We start from the raw sequence: 18,735 nt of genomic DNA on the forward strand, positions 1-18,735 counted from the left end.
TCTTCAAACTTTAAAACAGGTCAATTTTGACCAGCAGGACAACACGAGGGTTAAAATTAAAACTCTAGTATTTAGACAAAATCTGTTAACACACACACAAAAGTGCAATTATTGCTACAACTATTGTTTTTTTTTTCCCAGTAAGTTAAAACATTCTTCATCGTATTTAAATTCAACAGGTCATGTCCAGTCATATGACAAATTAAATGTAAATGCTGGTCAATATTTAAAGGACGAATTAACTTGATTTGCTATTCCTGAATGACATAATCAGGTGGCAGGGGAAGGGAGGGCTTTGGGGTTTGCAGGTGGATTTGCATGCAACAATAATTCATGACGCGCTGACACATATGCAGACTGTTCTCAATTCTCTACCTTCAGTCTCCAGTTTATCTGCACCATGGCTTCATGTTTCATTCTGCTGGTTGTGTGTTGGGTGTTCACACCGAGCTGCAGTGTGAGTCCACCCGAGTGGTTCCACAGCATTTCTACCAGCCTCTTCAATTTGTCCGGAGACATTATGCTCGGGGGGCTTTTTCCCATTAACCTGCTCACCAGCAACCTCAGCCTGAGGAGGGAGCCTGACAACATCAGCTGTGAGAGGTAAGTGGCTAAGAATTTTGTAGCCATTGTGTCTGAGATTGTGTATCAATATGTGTGCTTAACCTGACTAACAAGGGTTGTACTTTGGGTTTATTTTCTGCCTGTGTTGCCACAGTATTAATGAATACGGACTGGGCCTCGCTATTGTCATGAAATACGCTGTGGATGAGATCAACGCAAACCAAACTCTGCTCCCTGGCATCAAGTTAGGTTATGAAATATATGACACATGCAGACAAGCTGCCGTCGTGGTGAAGCCTACAATCTCCTTCCTCACCGCAAAATCCGACAAAGTGCTGTCTGTGAAGTGTAACTACACCGACTATGAGACCAGCATATCAGTCGTCATTGGGCCTTATAGCTCAGAGATGGTGTCGATCATCGGAAAACTCCTGGGATTCTTTCTGATGCCACAGGTTTGGTCACAAATTCATTTGGTTATATGTGGCATATGTTATCTTGCAGAGCAGATTTGGCATCATGTATGAACAGAGTAAATCTAAACATTTATGTCAAAGAATGGTCATTTTTTTCCCTTCATTGCTGTTGGTTGTTTAACCCTCCTGTTGTCCTCATTTATGGGCACCAAAAAAAATATTGTTTCCTTGACTGAAAAAAAATCTAAAAATTCAGCAAAACATTCCCCCAAATTTATGAAAATTTGCAAAACCTTCAGGAAGAAAATTCCAATAATTCTTTAAAAATTTCCCTTAGAAGTTTTATTTTTTAAAAAGAAAACCCCAAATTTAGCAAGAAAATTCTTGAACATATTTTCAAAAAATGTGTAAAAATCTTCCAAAAACATCCTAAAAATATCTAAAGTGATTCCATATATATCAGTAAAACTTCTAATATTTTCTTTAAGAGCATTCACAAAAAAATGATTTTTTTTGTGAATGTAAGAAACATTTTTAACACTTCTTTTATTCCACCAAAAAATGTTCAAAGATTTCCCAAAAATGTTGAAAATGTAGACATCACAAGTTTCACTGTGAAAATATATATTTTTTCCACATTTTCGAACTTTAAAATGGGTCAATTTTGACCCGCAGGACGACACGAGGGTTAATTGTTAGTTTTCTGAATTTCTGATAATATTAAACCCACACAGATATCTTGTTGCAATTTAATTTCTATCACATCAGTGGAGATGCATTATGTCTCATGTGTCGATAATGAACTGTTTTTAATTCAAAAGTGACATCATTCTCACTTCAGATAAGCTACGGTGCCACCAGTGACAAATTCTCTGACAGTCTTCTCTACCCGTCATTCTTCCGTACGGTGCCCACTGACAAACGGCAAGTGGATGTCATGGCACAGCTAATGAAAGAGTTTAACTGGACCTGGGTGGCGGTGGTGGGCAGTGAAGAAGAGTATGGACAACAAGGTGTGCAGCAGTTTTCCAAAGTGGCAGAAAACATGTCCATCTGTGTGGCCTATCAGGGCCTGATTCCCGTTTACACTGACCCTGTGCCGGTGGTTGAAACGATCATTGACAATATCATAGCCACCAAAGTTGGTGTGGTAGTGGTGTTTTCTCTCCCAGAGCAAGCAGAGGTCCTTTTTAAAGAGGTGAGTGAAGCCACTTAGGACTCAGGACAAGTACTGCATGCCATTCATGGACAGATTATTTCAGTACCAATCATCCAATCCAATCTATTCCAGGTTATCCGCAGGAATGTCACAGGTGTGTGGGTCGCCAGCACAAGTTGGGCCATCCACAATCGACTGACTTCGCTCAACAACATCCAAAATGTTGGTACAATCATTGCATTCATTGACAAGACACAGATCCTGGATCTGCTCACTGACTACACGGAGGAGCTCTTCCTCAAACTGAGCCAGGAGAGGGCCAACGTGCCCCCTCCAGCGACAAATCCTAGCAATCCCTGTCCACAATGTTGGAACTTGTCACCTGCTAACATTAGCCTGGTGACGGACCCTGCAGTGAACCGCACAGCTTTTGGTGTGTATGCTGCCGTCTACAGTGCAGCACAGGCACTGCACAACCTGCTGGAGTGCAATGCAACTGCATGTAAGTGGGATCCAGGAACCAAAATCTATCCCTGGAAGGTGATATTTCATTTTTTTTATTAATTTTTTGTCTGCTATATGTGTGACTGTACAAGTTTTGGATTTTTTTTTTTTTTTTTTTTTAAGAAACACTGAAATTAAGTAATCAATAAATTCTTGTTTTGCAGTTGCTGGAGGTTATAAGGAATACTACTGTTGACATAAATGGCAAACATTTAGTTTTTGACAGTAGTGGCAACCCAAACATAGGCTACGATGTGATTCAGTGGGAGTTCAAACCCACAGGTGGTGTGGAGTTCAACACTGTTGGAAGCTTTTATGAAAAACTGTTAATCAACAATTCACTCTTTAAATGGAACACTACAGCGGTAACTTCAGTAATCCAAGACAAAAACAATATCAAATGATGAAATTCACAAACTCTGGGATCAAATTCAGTCTGAATATGATCCAATTTGGGTTCCTAAAATAACTTCTTTTTTTTTTTTACCACAACTTTTGCAGGTTCCTCTGAGGACAGAGGTTCCTCTGTCCACCTGTTCAGCAGACTGTGATCCAGGCCAGGTTCGCAGAGTCAAAGGTTTCCATTCCTGCTGTTTTGATTGCATCGACTGTTTGCCAGGCACTTACCAGGCAAATAAGGGTAATGTGGTCGTCCACTCATCTCTCAGACATGTGACCCAATATAAGAGTGCAACATTTTGAGAAACTCACTGACTTCACACATCTAAAGTAAAATAGCATTAAAAACCTATTACTTTCAATAATTATAACATTTTTAAAATACTTATATTGCAAATCATATTAATTTAACAGATATTCTCCATTTTTTAATGGAAGACATTCTTACAAATTTACTACTATAAATATATTTCTAAAATTTAGATAGAACTAGTAACAGTTAACAGAAAAAGAATCATTGTTCCTATTATTTTGTGACATTTCTTTGTTAAATGAGAGAGATCTTGCGCAAAAGTTTCAAACCTAAATTTAGACAAGTTGTCAAAACATAGGTCTTTAGCATTATATATTCAGTACATAATTTCTCTACCTGTGTGTCAATATATGTGTTTCTCTATATCAGTATATAGAATATACACATAAAAATACACACGATCTCATGTAAAGTTAAGGCTTGAAAGTATATTTTAATTATGTAAAATTACTGTATTCTTATTAGATGATTGTTTTCATTTTTTTTGTTTGCTTGGTTTTTTGTTTGTTTTTTATTGTATTTATTGTGCCCCAATTGCATGACTATTATTTTTCTTTTTTAAATGTATTTATTTTACAGTGTACAGTAAATATAAGGCTCCATTCAGCAGGTTAGTTTCATACAGTATAAATGGTGAGAGAAACAGATTGTCTAAAATCTACCTGCCAGCACCTCTAAAACCCACTAATTGACTTGTTGTAGCTCTTTTTATTTCATTTGTGAAAGAAGCAAACTGTGTAAATGATCTTTTGTAGTATTGCATGGATTATGTGTGGACCTCTTTATTGTCTATACCAGGGGTGGGCAAACTTTTTGGCTCAGGGGCCACATTGAGTTTTGAAATTCGACAGATGGGCCAGACCAGCATCAGATGGATGGAAATTGTGCAAACTAATATGAATTAGATGTTAAAGACATCACTGACAAAGTAAAGAATACTCACATTCAGTTTCAGTGGGAACAGTGTTGTTGGTCACCCTTTTTTCCCCCAAACTTAACCAGCGGACATTAGAGTGGTCAAGCAAGTCCTGGTGATCAGCATAAGTTTCTTCAAGAAACTTAATGAGCTAACGATGCTGAAGCCCTCTCGCTCTTATAAAGTTAACGAGTTTTACAACTGGCTTCACGACATGATCAAGATGCAAAACAGACTTACAGAGCGCTTCCTGATGGATTATGCAGAGCAGGAAAATCACATCCAGCTCAGGGTTTTCCTCCTTCACCTTATCCTGGATTCTTCACAGCAGCCCGACGTTTTTTCCTGTCAAGTTGGGCGATCCATCCTTGGTGACATTGGCAAGTTTACACCAAGGCAGCTTCAGCCTCTTGATGACCCCAGACACCCTGTCGTACAAGTCCTCTGCTCCAGTTTTCCCCTTCATGGATTCCATGGTCCACATCCACATTTAGGCTATGTGTGGGATAAAACCACTGCACAGTCAAACAGCCACTTAATAATTAAGCTACTTTACAATGTAAAACATGATCAAAATGAAGTAGCTCCATGAGATTATGCCGACTTCTTACCTGTTTTAAAAATGTTTTTATATTTCATCTTAAGCTGCTGCCACATGCGCTTCTCCCCCGCAGGATTGCACCTAAATGAAATAACAGAATAGGCTGCTATTAAACAGTTTTCCTGTAATATTATTGTGATTTAAACTTACACATTGACCCGGGCAGCAATGTTCTCCCACACCGTCTCCCTCTCTTTTGCAGCTGCAGGTGTTGCACTTCTTTCTAAAAACGTGCTCAAACTCGCTATATAAGCGCATTAAGATTTCCAATTCAAGCGGTGTAGTCCTCCGCTTCCCCGTTGCCATGGTGACTCGTCGAATCGGGGTTCCATTGATGCTGGCTTTTCAGAGTTGTGGTGCACGCGCTTAACTCCGGGTGAAACTACTCCGAGTTGATTAAATCAACTCGAATCAGCCGTTGTGAAACCGAAAACTCAGAGTTTTCTATCTCAGAGTAGATCAACTCAGAGTTCAGGGTTAAAGTTTGTTGAAACTGCTTCGTGAAACGGACCCCTGCTGTCTCTACCATGCATTCTTTCAAAAGCTCCCCTTCGGAGAAAGGCTTGCTAGCCTTTGCTATTTTGAATGCTAGCAAATAACTTGCCTTCGTGCTTGACTCTCGTCGTTTGTCGAAGAAAGTATTTGCTGAGTCTGTAAACTGGCTGCCAACCTCTGAGCCGTAGCTGTCTGTTCTGTGCTGACTGGTTGCTAGCATAGTTAGCATGCTTCGTGGAAAAGTGTCGGCTGAGATTGTATTCTTTAAAAACCGCAACGGTGTCATTGGAAATAAGACATACAGCTTTTGAACGGACTTTAACGAAAAAAATATTTAGTAGTCCACTCCTTCTGAAACACTCGACACTCACTATCGACTTTTCTTTGATCCACTCATTCTTAAAGCAGGGCTCAACGCAGTTGTAAAGTGGAAGAAGAAGAGAGAATAAACCAACAAAGGCCACTTGTGTCTGGAGTGCGCCATCTAGTGGGGTCAACAGAAACGCCGGGTTCTGCAGGACAAGGCCAAATGAATGTGGTCTTTACTGTAATTTCGTCAATTCTAATATTGACCAAATTATTTCGCGGGCCGGATTGAAAAGCCCAAAGGGCCGTATGTGGCCCCGGGGCCGTAGTTTGCCCATGCCTGGTCTAGGCGCAGCTACTACCAAGAGTCTTATTATCATCATGAGGTTGCCAGGCAACCAGGAAAGACTCCAGGAAGTCACTACATGCAGCCAAGAAATAATCCCACACAAAGACCCTCTGAAAACCCTGACTTGATGTTGTTTAGAGGTGCTTTTAGGTGATATTGTTTCCTTCAGAGAGAGCCGGGCCAGCTATTTCTCCTGCTTCCAGTCTTTATACTAAGTAAGGCTAATCAACTGCTGGCTGCAGCTCCAGCTCTGATACACAGAGGAGAGAGTGGTATTGATCTTCTCATCTCACCCTCTGCAAGACAGCATAAAAGCACATTTCCCTGATGCAATCGAACCATGCTTAACCCTGCTGTTGTCCTCATTTACGGGCACCAAAAAATACTGTTTCCTTGTCTGAAAAAAATCAAAAAATTCAGCAAAAAAAATCCCCCAAATTTCTGAAAATTGCAGAACCTTCAGGAAGAAACATTCCAATAATTCTTTAAAAGTTTTCCTTAAAAGTTTTATTTAAAAAAAAAAATTGGCAAGACAATTCTTGTAAATATTTTCAAAAAATTAGTAAAAATCTTCAAAAACAAAATCCTAAAAATATCTAAAGTGATTCCATATATATCACTAAAACTTCCGATATTTTCTTTAAGAACATTCACATAAAAATCAACCAAAATCCAGCGAATTTCGCTGGATTTTGGTTGATTTTTTGTGTGAATGTTCTTAAGAAACATTTTTAACATTTCGTTTTTCAAAAATGTGGACATCAAAAGTTTCATTGTGAAAATATAGATTTTTTCCACATTTTCAAACTTTAAAACAGGTCAATTCTGACCCGCAGGACGACACGAGGGTTAACATGCATCCACGATTTGGTTTGATTTCTGCATGACGTGCTTGTTAACCAAATCAGTTTTCCTGTTGTGCTTTCTGTTTCATAGAGGACATCCAGTGCACTAAGTGTCCTGAGCGCCAGTGGTCCCTGATCCGCAGCACTAACTGCACTGATCCCATCTTTGAAGTTTTGTCCTGGAACACGACTGAGGCCCTGGTAATGATTCTGATCGGGGTGGCACTGCAGATATGTCAGGGGTCTGTGGCCATCGTGTTCCTGATGCACAGAGGGACACCCCTGGTAAAGGCCTCGGGGGGAGCCCTGAGTTTTGTGGCTCTGCTAGGCCTGATGGGAACCTGTTTCAGTCTGCTACTCTTCCTGGGGGAACCAGGAGACGTGGTGTGTCATCTTCAGCTGCCCCTCACCTCCATTTTCCAAACTGTTTCTCTCTCAGTTGTCATGTCTATCTCGCTGCAGGTGAGGAACGACAGGTTGTACGTCACTGTACTGTAGGATAAAATAAAAAGCGCACATTTTAACCAGGCTTGTGTTCACACAGATTTTCTACGTGACGGAGTTCCCAGAGATGGCCGCCTCTCACCTGCACATAATAAGAGGCCCTGGAAGCTGGTTGTTTGTACTCATCTGCTGCGCTGTGCAGGCTGGTCTCTGTGGCTGGTTTGTCCAAGGAGGACCGTCACTGTCTCAATATGTGGCAGATATGACGATAGACTTTGTAAGATCATTCCTGTCATGTCCAGTGCTACCTTTGTCTGGACTGGCCCTAATGCAAGGTTTCAATGGCGCAATGGCCCTTGTGTCATTCATGTGCACCTTCATGGCAATGAAGCCTCTTCACCAGTATAACCTGGCCAGGGACATCACCTTTTCCACCCTGATCTACTGTGTGACTTGGGTGATCTTTATTCCTATCTACATTGGCTTAGAGCCCAAACTTAAGTCAGTCGTCCATGTTTATTTCATCCTGGCAAGCAACTTTGGACTAATGGCAGCCTATTACTTCCCAAAGTGCTACTTACTGTTAAGGAAACCTGATCTCAATACACCAAAGCACTTCTGCACCTTCTTGGAGGGCATCCCACCAACACAGGCTCAGGAGGAGCCACAGCCACAGCCACAGCCAGAGAAATAAACCAGGACTGCTACTACACTGTTCTATGAATAAAACCAAAAATGTAGATTCGCATGCTTTTGTACATACAGTTGTAAATGAACAAAAAATAGCATAGTTTAGGCCTAAAGGCAAAAAAAATGCACTATTATATCAAGCAACAATAACTTTGTTCCCTGAATGAGTCTGTAATCATGTAAAAAATAAGACACGTTAATTTCTTATGCATGAAGTCTAGAAACAATATATTTTGTATAATTATATAATGATTAATTTTTAATAATAATTTGAGAAAATTAATGATGTTGATATGAATGTCCGTAACAGCTGCATAAACTGAATAACAAGAGTGGTGGAATTAAACATGCTATGAGATGTGCTTTCTTTGAATTTATTTTTTCCTTAAATCTGAAGATACATCAAGACAGTGATGGGTCTTCCTACAAAAATGTATCAGTAGTAGATGAAGCATTCAAACTTTTTCAGTAAAGGTAGCAAAAATAACTCGCCAGGGTGGCTGTATAATCTGCAGATCACAAGAAATAAAATAATATTAAACAATGTGAAGTAATCAACACACAAGTGACGTACATCTGACAGTAGATACCACACTCTGATTGTGAATTTAGCACAATGCATATTAATCTCAGTCTAACCATAGATATTAAAAAGATGCTAACATATCTTACCACTGCCTTTTATCAACCTTGACAAAACAATTACTTTTTTTTATTCAATCATCGATCTGTAATACAAAATCTAACAAATCCAAAACTTGTATTGTCACTCTGTCAGCAATCAAATGGTCCTAATTAAAGTGCAAAGAGTTAGTCTGGAAGCATGTGCAAGCAAGGAGTGATCACAGAAGCAGGAATGAAGCTGACACATCCATACTTATTGACGCAAAAATACATTTTCTAAACATCACCTCATTCAGAGTTAAACCTACCAAACCCAAATTACTCAGCATGTAGCAATCACCAAGAACAGTCATGGGCTTGTGGTTACTGGAAAAGGGCTATTGCACAAGTTATTATGAAAATAAGAAAGGCAGGATAAAATTCGATAACAGTTAGTTATTTTATTGCACAAATTATCCATTGATTTGTACATTTTCCACAGTTTAGTCAAGAGATTATTTATTTGGGAGCCCTCAGGTGTAGAGGTGTTGGTATCAACTGGTTGCTCTTTAAATGGCACACTGCTGAGGTACCATAAGTTTTTTTATTTTTATATATATATATATATATATATATATATATATATATATATATATATATATATCTCAAGGTTTTTATTGTTTTGTTGTTTTTAAATCATTATTTCCTCCTTTTCGCTTTTATTTTGTTATTTTTTTGTTTTGTTTTTGAACATTGTGCAGTAATCATAAGGCTCCATTCAGCACAGACTGTCTAAAATCTACCTGTCAGCACCTTAAAACCTACAAATTTCCATCTTATTGCTGTTTTGTTTATTCTGTGAAAGAAAGAAGCTGCGAAAATTACCTTTTGTAGTATTACAGTGATTATGTGTGCACATCTTGCAGCTACTACCAAGAGCCTTATTATCATCGTGAGGTTGCCAGGCAACCAGGAAAGACTCCAGGAAGTCCCCACATGCAGCCAAGAAATAACAGTGATAATAATACCAAAATGTTGACTTATATATGCATTTTCCACAGTTTAAATGGCATGATTATTTATTCCATTTATGCATTGAACACACCGGAGCGCCACAATCTGCTGCCTGACAGACTCAGCGCAGGGTCGACTCTCCCATGTTACCTAGCAACGGTTGCTAACATCACAGGTCGCTGCTCGGTGCTGATAGAGGTCGCTACTTGCTTTTGAGCTTATTTCTTCAAACTTTCAGCTTTTAATGCAGGTTTGAAAAGCGGGATGTAAAACTACGAACGTTTGATTAACTGGTCAGAGGCCAACGTTGTTTCTACGATATAATATTTGGTGTAAACAGCAGTACTTGGATGTTGTGAAGCTTGTTGTTAGCATGAATAAAGCACGACCTGCTGCGAGTGCCCGCTCAGACCACAGTGAGATGGATCCTGACGGTAATGTTGGTTATTAGCTACTTATTTCTGTTACTTTATTTTCACCTTTACTATATGTGAATGCTGGTATCTGTTTTCCTCATTAAGCTACTAATACTGCACTGTAAAATGAAAGCCGTCAAAGAAAAAATCCTGCATTCATTTTATATTAAAAAGTGAAAAAAAGAGATTTTTATCAACACTTTTACTTAATATCTATACAGGGCGGAGCTTTAATTTTGATATAATGCTGTCGTTTAACCATCCTGTTGTCTTCATTTATGGGCACCAAAAAATATTGTTTCCTTGTCTGAAAAAAAAAATTCCAAAAATTCAGCAAAAAAATCCCCAAATTCCTTAAAAGTTTCCCTTAAAAGTTTTATTTTTTAAAAATCACCCAAATTTTTTTCTAATATTTTCTTGAAGAACATTCACATAAAAATCAACCAAACTCCAGAGAATTTCGCTGGATTTTGGTTGATTTTTTTGTGAATGTTCTTAAGAAACATTTTTAACATTTTTTTTTCCACCAAAAAATGTTCAAAGATTTCCCAAAAATGTTGAAAATGTGGACATCAGAAGTTTCACTGTGAATTTTTATTTTTTTTTTCCACATTTTCAAACTTTAAAACAGGTCAATTTTGACCCGCAGGACGACACAAGGGTTAATGAAACACATTGCAATGGATCAACATGCAGTATCAATGACAGTAGTAGTACTATCCCTATAATATTATTGAACCACTTGCTTGGTTTAAACAGCAATAATATGCTAATGCTGTTTTTTAAACAGAGGCAGAGTTAGGCAAACTTCAGAGACAGCACAGGATCATGGAGAGAGATCACCAGACGTACAAGATCCAGGCCCAGAGGGAGATCCACAAACAAGAGTAAAGTCACACTACAACTACTGGCACAATCAGTGTGTGTGTGTCTTCTGTTGGTCCTAATAATAAGTGTTTGCTCGGTGTGGGTGAAGGCAGGAGATGGAGCAGCTGCTGAAGGAGCAGGACGAGCTGCATCGGAAACTCGGTGCCTGTAAGAACGTTTCCCGCCTGCAGCAGGACAGCAAGAACATCCGGTGTCTCCAGGCTCTGCTACAGGAGAGTGACGTGCTGGACGAGGAGATCAAGGAAGAGAAGCAACGTCAGCGAGAGCTACAGAAAGAGGTTGGTTAAGTGTTTGCTCTGTCTGCCACCTCCTCGGTCAGTTTCATGTTTACAGATGGTTTTGCTCCCACAAGCTGAGGTTTGTGTCGTGTGTCTGTTAACTGGGCAGATCTCAAAGACGGAGCTGAAGGTGGCAGAGGTTAAAAAAGGAGAGGCCGGTAAGAGTTCTGCAGAAGGATCTGAGAAACGGCAGACTCAGAAGGCCATAACTAATTTGCAATACAAGCTGGACAAAGTGAGTAATGAAACTCAACACCCTATAACCATATTATGAAGAACTCATGTTGTTATTTGTCCATTATGAATACATATTTCCACTTTTGCTATTATATTATATTATATTATATTATATTATATTATATTATATTATATTATATTATATTATATTATATTATATTATATTATATTATATTATATTATATTATATTATATTATATTATATTATATTATATTAAGATAATTAAAAGAAAGGTGGTAACTTGTAACTTACACAGCATAAACAACAACGTTGAATTTTAAACTTCATATTTAAACTTGTGAGGTGAAATTGCAATGCTTATTTCTTATTTCTCTACTGGACACCACTCTGGCTGTTGCATCAAATGTGCAATGTAAATTACACCAAGTGGACCATATTGTATTTTATTACACTTGTTTAAGTTTGCATGTGCTCTCTGTCCAGGCCCTGACACGCTTCAACGAGCAGATGAGTACAAACAAACGCCTGAGGCAGGAAGTGCAGACTCTTCACATTGAGCGTGTCCGTTTCCAGCAGCTACGCAACAGGCTCAGCAAGGTCAGTTCTCACGTCACATATGATAATACGACAAATCAGAGCTTTTCTGCAAGCGTCACATTAAAAGACATCCCTGCACTCACACTAGGAACTGCAGGAAGTCCGCAAGAACACCGCAGAAGTTACCAACCTGTCTAATGCTGCTTACGATGCAAGGTGAGATCTGAGGTAGCTGTGTGATGTGAATCAAATCTGTCCGATATTCAGCTCGTATTTGCAACCTGTGTTAAAGGGTGGAGGTTCAGTCCAAGATGACCATGATGCGAGAGAAGGCAGTGAAGGAATGCGCCCAGTACAACGCTGAGATGAAGGAACTGCAGAGAGTTATTGCGTATGAGAGCAACCTGAAAGGGTTCATGAGCACCAAGTGCAATGAGAAGAATGAGGGCGACAGCGACCAGGGAATGGGACCCAGACAATGTAAGAGAGTTGTTAATATTACTGTTTTGGCATCAATAATCATCCATCACACCATTATCTATACACCGCTTAACCCTCATTAGGGTTGCTAGGGGCTGGAGTCTATCCCAGCTGACTCAGGATGAAGGCAGGGCACAATTTAAAGATACCAATTAAGCCTCCTGTTGTCCTCATTCACAGGCACCAAAACATATTGTTTCCTTGTCTGAAAAAAATCCAAAAATTCAGCATATATTTTAGTAAAACTTCTAATATTTTCTTTAAGAACATTCACCAAAAAAAATCAGCCAAAATCCAGCAAAATTTGCTGGATTTTGGTTGATTTTTTTGTGAATGTTCTTAAGAAACATTTTTAACATTTCTTCTTTTCCACCAAAAAAAGTTCAAAGATTTCCCAAAAATGTTGAAAATGCGGACATCAGAAGTTTCACTGTGAAAATATGTTTTTTTTTCTCCACATTTTCAAACTTTAAAACGGGTCAATTTTGACCCGCAGGACGACATGAGGGTTGACCTCAGCATGTTTTTAAACTGTGGGAGGAAGCTGGAAAACCTCGTGACAACACACGCATGCACAGGGAAAACAAGCAAACTCCATGCAGAAAGATCCCAGACCTGAGTGCAAACCCGGGATCTTCTAGCTGTGAGGCAACAGTGCGACCCACCGAGCCACTGTGCAGCCCCACATTAATAATCAAGTAACAGAAAAAGTTTAAGTGGTGCTAGCGGTGATGAAAATAATAATAATAATAATAATATTTAATAAGTTTGGAACAACACTGTTTTCCAGTTTATGCTGTGCAAGTACGCAGGCACAGACTCCTACACAACAACTATCCTGTCTACATGGAAATCAAACACAAACTGCCTAGAAAATAGAAAATTCTACTATTGTTACAATGAGAATTGAGTTTATGGTGTATTTTTTTTCCGTTAAAATAGACACCATGCAGTAATATAAGGACAAATGTTATTTGATAGTGGAAATTTAGAACAACATATTTTGGATCAAATAAATCTGTTTATTATTCATGTCTATGGCAAACTATAAATAGGCAAATACACAATTACAGCAAAATCTGTTTTAGATTTCATTTTTTACTGCAGAGTCAAATCATTGCTATTAATATACGCTATAAAACATTTAGAGCAACATTATTCCAAGTGATCCAGCTAGTTCACAATTATTTATGGAGTGTGGAGATGGAAGTAAATGTTGTATAACTGCTCATTAAATCAAAACTAGCACAGACAACGTTGCCAGTGGCTTAGAAAAACCAACAAACGTGTGAAAGTACACTCAGTCCTGCCAGTGTGTTTCTGAAGAGATGTAAGAGAAATGAAAAGGATCACTTTGATAGTATTTGTTAACTTGCACGTCTCCAATGTTGCAAATTTGCTTGCTCATAGGACATCCTTGGATTCGCTGGGTTTTCCTTCAATATTTTTGTCGGGTTTCGGGTTTAGCATTAAATTAGTCAGGTTAGTCTCCATCATTAATGATACTGTAGGGTCTTTTCCTTGATATTTAATTTAGTCAGGTAAAGCTGTGTGGTTTTAACCATAATTACTCATACAAATTTGCCTCAAAAATACCACTTAAGCTTCTTGACCTCAATATTTAAAGTGGAGAACTTGGTGACACTGATCTTAGTCTACTGGAAAGTACTTTGGCTCACCAGAGGATGATTTAAAAATATCAGTGATTGATGACGATCAGCAGCACTGTTGCTACACAAAATGCCAGCTAGAATTTTGTGATTCTAAAAACATTCTGTGAAAGTTCTGCAAAGTTCTTGTGATATTTTCAGAGCAAAGTTTTGTTTTATTTTTTTAGTTCCCAGAATCTTCTTCTTAAAGGCAGGATAACATTCTCTAAAGACATAAAAACATATAGTCTTACTGCTCAGTGATGAGATTTTTACACCATTATGTCCTAACATTCCTAAAATAAATGTTGCTTTGAGATCTTCATCCTCCGTTATCATCATGTAACACTGGGAAACTTTGTTGGAATGTTCTGCAGAAGAAGCGTCTATCGTGTGTTTTCTTTACAATGTCCCTAAAGCATCCTGAGAACATTGCAGTTAATAAATCACCTTGGTTAATAAATCAAATGACAGGAATCTTTTATAAAAATCACCAAAGGCCACGTCACCATCTGGAAGACTTTTTCTCAATGTTGCTTTGAGAACATGCTCCAAATATTCTCAGAGTGTTGACAGATTAGTCTCAGTTTACTTTGAACCCAATAGGCACATTATTGGAAATAGATAAACATTCATTGAACATTTTATTAAAACTTTAAAAGCTTATTAGAGCTGGAGGTTAGCCACTGTTGTGGGAACATTCCCTGCTACCTGGGATTGACTGTGATGTACAGATGTGTCATTGTTTTAAGTTAAATACTGGCAGTCGGACTAAGTCGACTGTGATGGGTTTGTTTTTGCCAGTATCGGAGCTAAAGGAGCAGAACAGGATGGACTCGGACGAAGAGTTGCTGGACGCTCTAGAGGAGATGTTTAAGAGGAATCAAATTGCGACAGGGGAGGATGACCTAGACCTGCTGGTCACCAGGTTCATCCAGGGTGAGTCTAACCAACACGATTTACTCTACAGTTCTACAATTTCATTTAGCAGAGGCCTTTGTCCAAAGCGATGTACATCTGAGAGGAGATACAACACAAGCAAGGATCTAGTCAGGAGAAGACAACCTGGATAAACGCCATAAAACAAGTTCAACTGATTTAAACTCATCCGTAAACAGAGCCAATGGTTCTTAAAATATATATAATGATACAGTTCATGACAGAGTTTCTTTCAGTACATGTTACAGCAATATCTTTTATTTACAATTTTATATTTTAGGCCCTCTCCATTTATTGATTAAACCTCTAAAACCTAATTACAGACAGTATATAATCATTTAGATTTTTTAAAAATTATTAAAATAATCCCTTTGTGTCTAAAAAAGGCTTAGTTGCAAGTGGACACCATGCAAAATGAGAATGAATGTGCAGATCTATGAAACCCTTGCCTTTGTCTCTACCCACACTCTGTGCAACTCGCTGCAGCTCAAGCACACCAGCTCCTCTACATTTCAAAAACAAAAAGTTTTAAAAAGGTCATTTTGAATATGCAGCTGTCTCACTGCTGAATTGTTGTTTTGCTGTGCAGCTGAAGATCGCAACTTTGCCCTCTATAATTTTGTTACTGAGCAAAACAAGGAGGCTGAGGCACTGAGGGATGAAATTAGCCAAGTAAGTGTGTTCTTTTTATTTCGCTTAAACTTCACAAAAACTGGTTGTACTCCCATCCAGTGCAATCACTGAACTGACTTGGCTACACCAGTTGCAAATAATCACTAGTAACAGGCCAAGGTCGTCGTCCTTTAAGATACTAGGAAATGAAATGAACGTAAAGACAGAGTAGTGAGATTTTTAGTTTGTGGCAGAAGATTTGTCAGTTTATGTCCTTTATTTGTATTTTTGTCTGTTTGACTCTACAGATCCAAGAAGAGATGGAGCAGTTTCGGGTTAGAGGTTTACAGCAGGAGCAAGATCATCAGTCACAACTGAGAGACATTGATGTGAAACGAAAGGAAATTGAACCTCAAGCGGAGGATTATGAAAACCAAGGCAGCAGCATAAGCAAAATCCTGGACGAGATAATGACAGGTTTACCAGTGCTTTACTTTACAGACTTATCGTTTCCATTTACCCTTCAACCATGTGTTCAGTTATAATATCATTCTGATAATTAATGACCAAATTTTCAATTTTCCAGGGGGCGCTATGGAGCCATTTTGCCACACACATGCGCAACTCCCATAAAATATCAAATTTTTCGCCAGTCCTGATGAGCATGCCAAGTTTCACGCATTTTGGAGTATGATAAGGCCGCCAAAAATGGCAATTTCCCGGCGGGCAATGAAAGAATAATAATAATAATAATAATAATAATAATAATAATAATAATAATAATAATAATAATAATAATAATAATAATAATAATAATAATAATAATAATAATAATAATAATAATAAATAATTCCTTGCATTCCAATAGGGTCTTCGCACCAGTCGGTGCTCGGACCCTAATAAATTGTGCAGTTGTACAATCAAACATTATAAAAGAACCAATTTCTGAAAACATAGATTTTTGATGTAAGCAGAAGTCTTGCTGTGTTTTTGTTTTGTTTGTTTTGCTTTTTACAGTTAATCTAATAGTAGTAATAGTAAATCTAATAGTCTGGCCAGAAGAAACATGCAATAATTACATACTGAGTGGTTGCAAAAAATCCATAACAGACGGCAACTTTGGCTCGACATTTACCATACACAGACAGTTCTGGGTAATCCTGACTAGTTTTTTTTTCCATCTCGCAGGAATAAACAGCATCTTCTCTAAACTGGAGTGTGACCGCTCAAAGGTAGAGGATCTGCTGGGTTCCTCTACAGGGATCACTGAGAACAACATCATGTTCTACCTCGGTCTGCTGGAGCAGAAGACCAATGAGCTGCTCACCATACAAGCTTTCCTCAACTCTAAAGTAACCATGCATCTTATCAGATTGTTCTGAACATAAATTTCTATTGCATTCACAGTATTTTTTTTTTTTAATTATTTCTGCCATGTGATTAATTGTGTTTCTGTTTTTCTAACTCTCACAGGATCCAGAAAAGGACTACAATCCAAAAGATCTGGCCCAAATCCTTCTGGGTCAGAATCCAGAACTACTTCAGCAGAGCATTAGTATTCAAACTGGAGTCAATAGGTCGGCCTTTTAATGATTATTCTGAAATCTGCATGCGTCTAATTAAATGCGTACATGCGTTTAAACTGATGGATGTGTGTGTTGCTTGGACTCATCAGTGTGGACTATGATGCAGAAGAGTGTCCTGCTACTGATGAGGAAGAACGACCGTTTTCACATGCAGAACTTCGTGAAAGAATAATGAAGGAGGTTAGTGCAATTTTTAACAATCCCAGTTCTAGCCACATGACATGATTATTCATGGTTTGATCAGGTTTTCAAGTATTTAGTTTGTCTCATTTTCCTGATATGATCTGTAGGCTCTGCAGAAGGAGAGTCCTGCCCGGCGGGCAACAAAAAAAAGCCTCAAAGATCAATCCGGAGTTCACTGAGAGACGGCAGCTCCCTGGAAGATGCACTAATCTGACTCAGTGACCTGATCAGTTAGTGTTAATGTGCACATATTAAAATCATCATTGACCGTGACATAGATCCACAGAGGCCGTGACTGCTGATGGTACCAACTCGATTGGCCAGCTGGACTGCTGCAGCTTTTACAAATAAACATTTAAGTCATATGTGTGTCACCTTTTATGATGAATCATTGGCATGGCCTGCTCTATTATATATTGGTGTGATTTGTTTAGTTGGAACTAATTAGGTTTGTGGCTATAAAGACTCTGGTAACCAGCTGTCCTTTTGAAGTGTGACCTGCCATCTGGCTTTGACTATAGAGTCTGGTTTGAGCATAGCCCTCCCTCACTGGCAGCGCTTCATTACACGTTACTCGCTGCTATGCTCAAACATAAAGGTTGGGGGCAGCAGAACCTTTTGTAATTCTAATTGGCCTGCTGAGACGCTGATGCTGTTTCCAAAGAGGAGGTGATGAGCTTCACTGTGCACACTGGTTTAGAACAGGTTTCTTTTTGTGGAATCATGGTAATAAATCTCACATATATCTGGATAAAACCCACTTAGTCCTGTTTTTTAAGTTTCCGTCCACCATTGTGTTGCTTAAACACTAAAACATTTGTTGCATTCTTATTTCACATCAGACATTTTTACTTAGAGTGTATATTACACTTATTGAGCATTTTGGATTTAATAATTTTCTTATTGTTTATTTTCACTTGCTGCTTATTTTCTCTTATGTTTCTGTATTTATGGTGGTAACTTCACTCTTTCTGCTATAACAACCATAGACTGTATACAGTCTGTGATAGCAGCCTAATTTTCCCTCAGGGATTAATAAAGTATTTCTATTCTATTCTATTAACTGTGCTGAATGATGAAATCAGTTTAAAAAATATTTTGCTGAAAGTGATTCTTATGCTGTTAAGCATTGTGGCGGAGTTTTGTGATGATCAGCATTGGTTTGTCTGTCTGTCTGTCTGTGCACAACGTTACTCAAAAACGGACAAACGGATTTGGATGAAACTTTCAGGGAAAGTCAGAAATGACACAAGGACCACCTGATTAGATTTTGGCAGTGATGCAGCTTATAGTCTGTATCCACAGATTTGTTAAATATTTCTGTATCATTGTGAGATAGAGCCACGGCGT

The 18,735-nt window shown here is 38.5% G+C and overlaps 2 protein-coding genes across 2 annotated transcripts; both read left to right on the top strand.

Moving 5' to 3' along the window:
• The first annotated feature begins 305 nt into the window (after positions 1-305).
• Positions 306-8,359, top strand: LOC111588032 (taste receptor type 1 member 3). The gene is made up of 8 exons (XM_023298140.3): positions 306-603; positions 719-1,019; positions 1,822-2,178; positions 2,272-2,679; positions 2,808-3,008; positions 3,145-3,283; positions 6,959-7,329; positions 7,412-8,359. The coding sequence occupies exons 1-8, from the start codon at positions 401-403 to the stop codon at positions 8,003-8,005; spliced, it is 2,574 nt and encodes an 857-aa protein (XP_023153908.2). The 5' UTR covers positions 306-400; the 3' UTR covers positions 8,006-8,359.
• A 1,419-nt stretch (positions 8,360-9,778) lies between these two features.
• On the top strand, positions 9,779-18,444 carry odad1 (outer dynein arm docking complex subunit 1). The gene is made up of 14 exons (XM_023298139.3): positions 9,779-10,052; positions 10,825-10,921; positions 11,011-11,200; positions 11,310-11,435; positions 11,883-11,996; positions 12,085-12,152; positions 12,229-12,416; positions 14,870-15,004; positions 15,594-15,676; positions 15,925-16,093; positions 16,805-16,968; positions 17,090-17,193; positions 17,292-17,382; positions 17,493-18,444. The coding sequence occupies exons 1-14, from the start codon at positions 9,992-9,994 to the stop codon at positions 17,562-17,564; spliced, it is 1,662 nt and encodes a 553-aa protein (XP_023153907.2). The 5' UTR covers positions 9,779-9,991; the 3' UTR covers positions 17,565-18,444.
• Positions 18,445-18,735: the final 291 nt, after the last annotated feature.

This window comes from Amphiprion ocellaris, chromosome 5 (assembly GCF_022539595.1).
Source record: "Amphiprion ocellaris isolate individual 3 ecotype Okinawa chromosome 5, ASM2253959v1, whole genome shotgun sequence".
NCBI classification, from domain to species: Eukaryota; Metazoa; Chordata; class Actinopteri; family Pomacentridae; genus Amphiprion; species Amphiprion ocellaris.